General features: G+C 36.4%; 1 protein-coding gene across 1 annotated transcript; it reads right to left on the bottom strand.

Moving 5' to 3' along the window:
• Positions 1-2,221: 2,221 nt before the first annotated feature.
• Positions 2,222-2,677, bottom strand: LOC145240311 (uncharacterized). The gene has a single exon (XM_080103893.1). The coding sequence runs from the start codon at positions 2,675-2,677 to the stop codon at positions 2,222-2,224; it is 456 nt and encodes a 151-aa protein (XP_079960019.1).
• Between the last annotated feature and the right edge of the window lie 529 nt (positions 2,678-3,206).

Below are 3,206 nucleotides of genomic sequence, written 5' to 3'. Positions count from 1 at the left end.
ACCGTGACATAAGTTGACATATATTCGGTGTTTTTTTTAATAGTATTTTGTCTAGTTTATTATTTATAACACCTTTTCCCAAACTTACCATGTTAAAGAGAGTGTCGGGCGCCATTTTGAATTTTCCAATACATCGGTAAACACTGTATGTTTTCGAGCTGAATAAACATGTTACATTGAATAAAAACAAAAAAAAATGTATTCAGTTAGGAAGAAAAGTAACTTATCTTGCCTTTGATAATATTTATTTGTTACATATTTGTTTTTTGACAACTTTTTAGAATCTATGTGTACAGTAATACAAACCTGATAATTTTTATGAAAGGTAGGACGACAACGCATGAGATGCATGCAGTTACAGGAGTCATGATGAGCTCCATTTTTATTCATTGAAAACCCCGCCTAAACGGGAGTGGTTCTCTATTTAAAACTCTGTTCCTTAGAGAGTTCGCTAAGGGGAGGTAACTGTTCATACTATCACCCATCCCCCCCCCCCTTCTTTCGATACTTCGATAAAAAGATAGAGAAGGAAAATAGTTATAAACAGATGAGACAAAATCAAAGATAAATAAGAAAAGTCAATCAGTAATTATTTCATCTCTAAATCTTTTGGGTGGTCTGATAATACGTCCAGATCTTGCAGTTGTATGGTTGTCTGAGTCTGTTACCCTAAATAGGGTATTTGTTTAACAGGTGACTGTTGCCTTTGTGTGTTGTTTGTTTCTATACTGGACGAACAATCTCTGGTAGGCTCCTGAGAAACCTCAGTGGAGTGTACCTCTGGATGTGATGTGCTTCCGGAGGGGTCTATTCCAAGGTTCTGACGATTTCGACGCAGAGTTTTTCCGGAAGGGGTCTGTACTAAAATCAGCTATTAAAGTCGTTTTAAAAAATTATTATTATTATTATTTATTATTATTAATTATTTTATTTAAATTAATTAATTTAAAAAATTATTATTATTTATTATTAATTATTTCATTAAAAAAAAAAAACTGTTTACAAAGTGCCTGCGCGCGTTCATGCAGCCATTTTGTTTACGTAATGAAATCAATTGAATTTTACGAGTTACATATTTTTCAATTTGTTCTATTTAAAAATCTATCAAAATTTTTCTATTAGTTCAATTTTTACGATATTTTCAGGTTCAATGTGAAATGTTATGCTCTTTCCAATAAACCAAATTAATCCTCGCGCGAAAGAGCAGGACACAAAATGTTTTAAATAATAATAATAATAATAGAATAACAATAACAAAGACTTTCGCTGGTGAAGACTACTATTGACTGTAACCACTTATACAATCCTTTTGAAATTTTCATCTCTATTTTTCTCGTTATGTATTAAATATTTGTTAATGAAACCTATATGAAATATGTTCCTTATTAAATTTTAAAGATTTTCTATACTGAAAGAAGTAAAAAATTTAATCTAAAAAATTTTTTTAAGTTTTTGTTAAAAAATTCAGATTTTCTCATTATTCAGACCTGTATTACAAACAGGGGGTTGCAAAAAATTAGTTTTGGGGTGAGGAGAAATACAAACTGAAAAAGAGAGAATATTCAGACCTGTAATAATACAAAGAGGGGGTTGTGGTGTGAGGAGAAATATGAAGCGAGCTGCTCGCCAGACAAAAATGACGAATAGCTCCCTTAAAATAATTTTTTTAGAAAAATCAATAAAAACAAATACTCAGACTTTAATAAAAGAAGTGTAAATTTATTTACCGTTTCTTTGGGTTACACTCATGTGTTTTTTTTTGTTGTTATTTTTTTTTGTGTCGATTGAAAAAGGAGAAATCCTTATTGACTGGGTAAATATTCCCTTTCAGTGTAACATTCGAAGAGAAAACAGAAATTAAATATTTTTCTTTATGAAGCCAGTTCGCATAGAAAGTGGAGCGGAGAGATAAGGAAAATATTTCTTGGTTTCATTTGGGAGAACTATCGTAGTGTCTTTGGTGTATATCGAGCGCGTGCGAAAGTCCGCAGCGGTGAAAAGCATGTTTCATCTCATCTGGCAGAAAAAAAGGAAGAGCGACAACTCAAATTTTGCGCCACAGTTTTTTTTTTTGTCCTCTTTATGGGAGCTCTCCGGAAATGGTGACACATCAAAAAGGTCCACGTCAAATTTTAGTTCCGGGGTAGATGCTACACTACCCCCCTACTAGACAATATGTTGATAAAGAGACAACAGAATGTCACTGAGTGTAAACAGCAAATCAGTGTGGATGCTGGATGCGTCTACCCGATCTGGTAGAAATGTTTGCGCTCGATGAGTCAGGGTTGTCGAAAAGGACCATAGTCTTTAGTTTCTGCATGTGTACGACATTGTCGTCAAAAATCGCTTTCTTTAAGCGATCAACACTCACCGAGTCACGTCTGCCGTTAATCTCGATTATGAAGAACTTCGGGTATCTCTTCAGTACCTTGTAAGGGCCGGAGTACGGTGACTGAAGACGGGTAGTTATGCCACTATTCCAGACAAACACGTGGGTCCATGAGTTCATGTCTTTGGGAACATGTGTGTTTACATCTTGTGCCCTTGGCTTGATGTTGAGAGGTTTTGCCATATATTTCTTTACACAGAAGGTGTAACTCACTGCGTCTGGCATGCGTTCGGAGGTGGTTTGTGCGACCATCTGTCCAGGCAGGGTCAGTGAGGCTCTGTAGACCATTTCAGCCAGGGTCAGACCGATGTCTGTTTTGATGGTTGACCTAATACCTAGGAGAACGAAGGGAAGTTATTCCATCCATCTGTTAGGGTTGGAGTATGATTTCAAGGACGCTTTCAATTGCCTGTGAAAATGCTCAATCATGCCATTTGCCGCTGGATGGTACAAAGTAGTGCGTATGTAATTACATCCGAGCAGGTGAGACATTTCTTAAAAGAGGTAAGAGTCGAATTGTCTATGTCTGTCGGTTGTAATGGTGTTAGGCACCCCATAATGAGCTGTTCAGTGTGTGATAAGTGCTTGGGCCACAGTTTCGGCAGAAGTATCTTTAATGGGTATTGCTTCAGGCCATCTCGAAAACCTGTCAATGCAAGTCAACAGATGTGTACAGTCTCTGGAAGGTGGGAGTGGACGTGCTGAAAACGAGCTTCAGGGATTGAAGGCTTTTAATGTGCCTATGAATTTTAGACTTTTGGCAAGGGATGCAACTCCTGGTTCATTCGCGTATATTTCGATTGATGGCTTTCCATAT

Source organism: Euprymna scolopes, chromosome 19, assembly GCF_053919585.1.
Source record: "Euprymna scolopes isolate OS-2025 chromosome 19, ASM5391958v1, whole genome shotgun sequence".
NCBI lineage: Eukaryota > Metazoa > Mollusca > Cephalopoda > Sepiida > Sepiolidae > Euprymna > Euprymna scolopes.
This window is presented reverse-complemented; position numbering and strand designations above follow the sequence as displayed.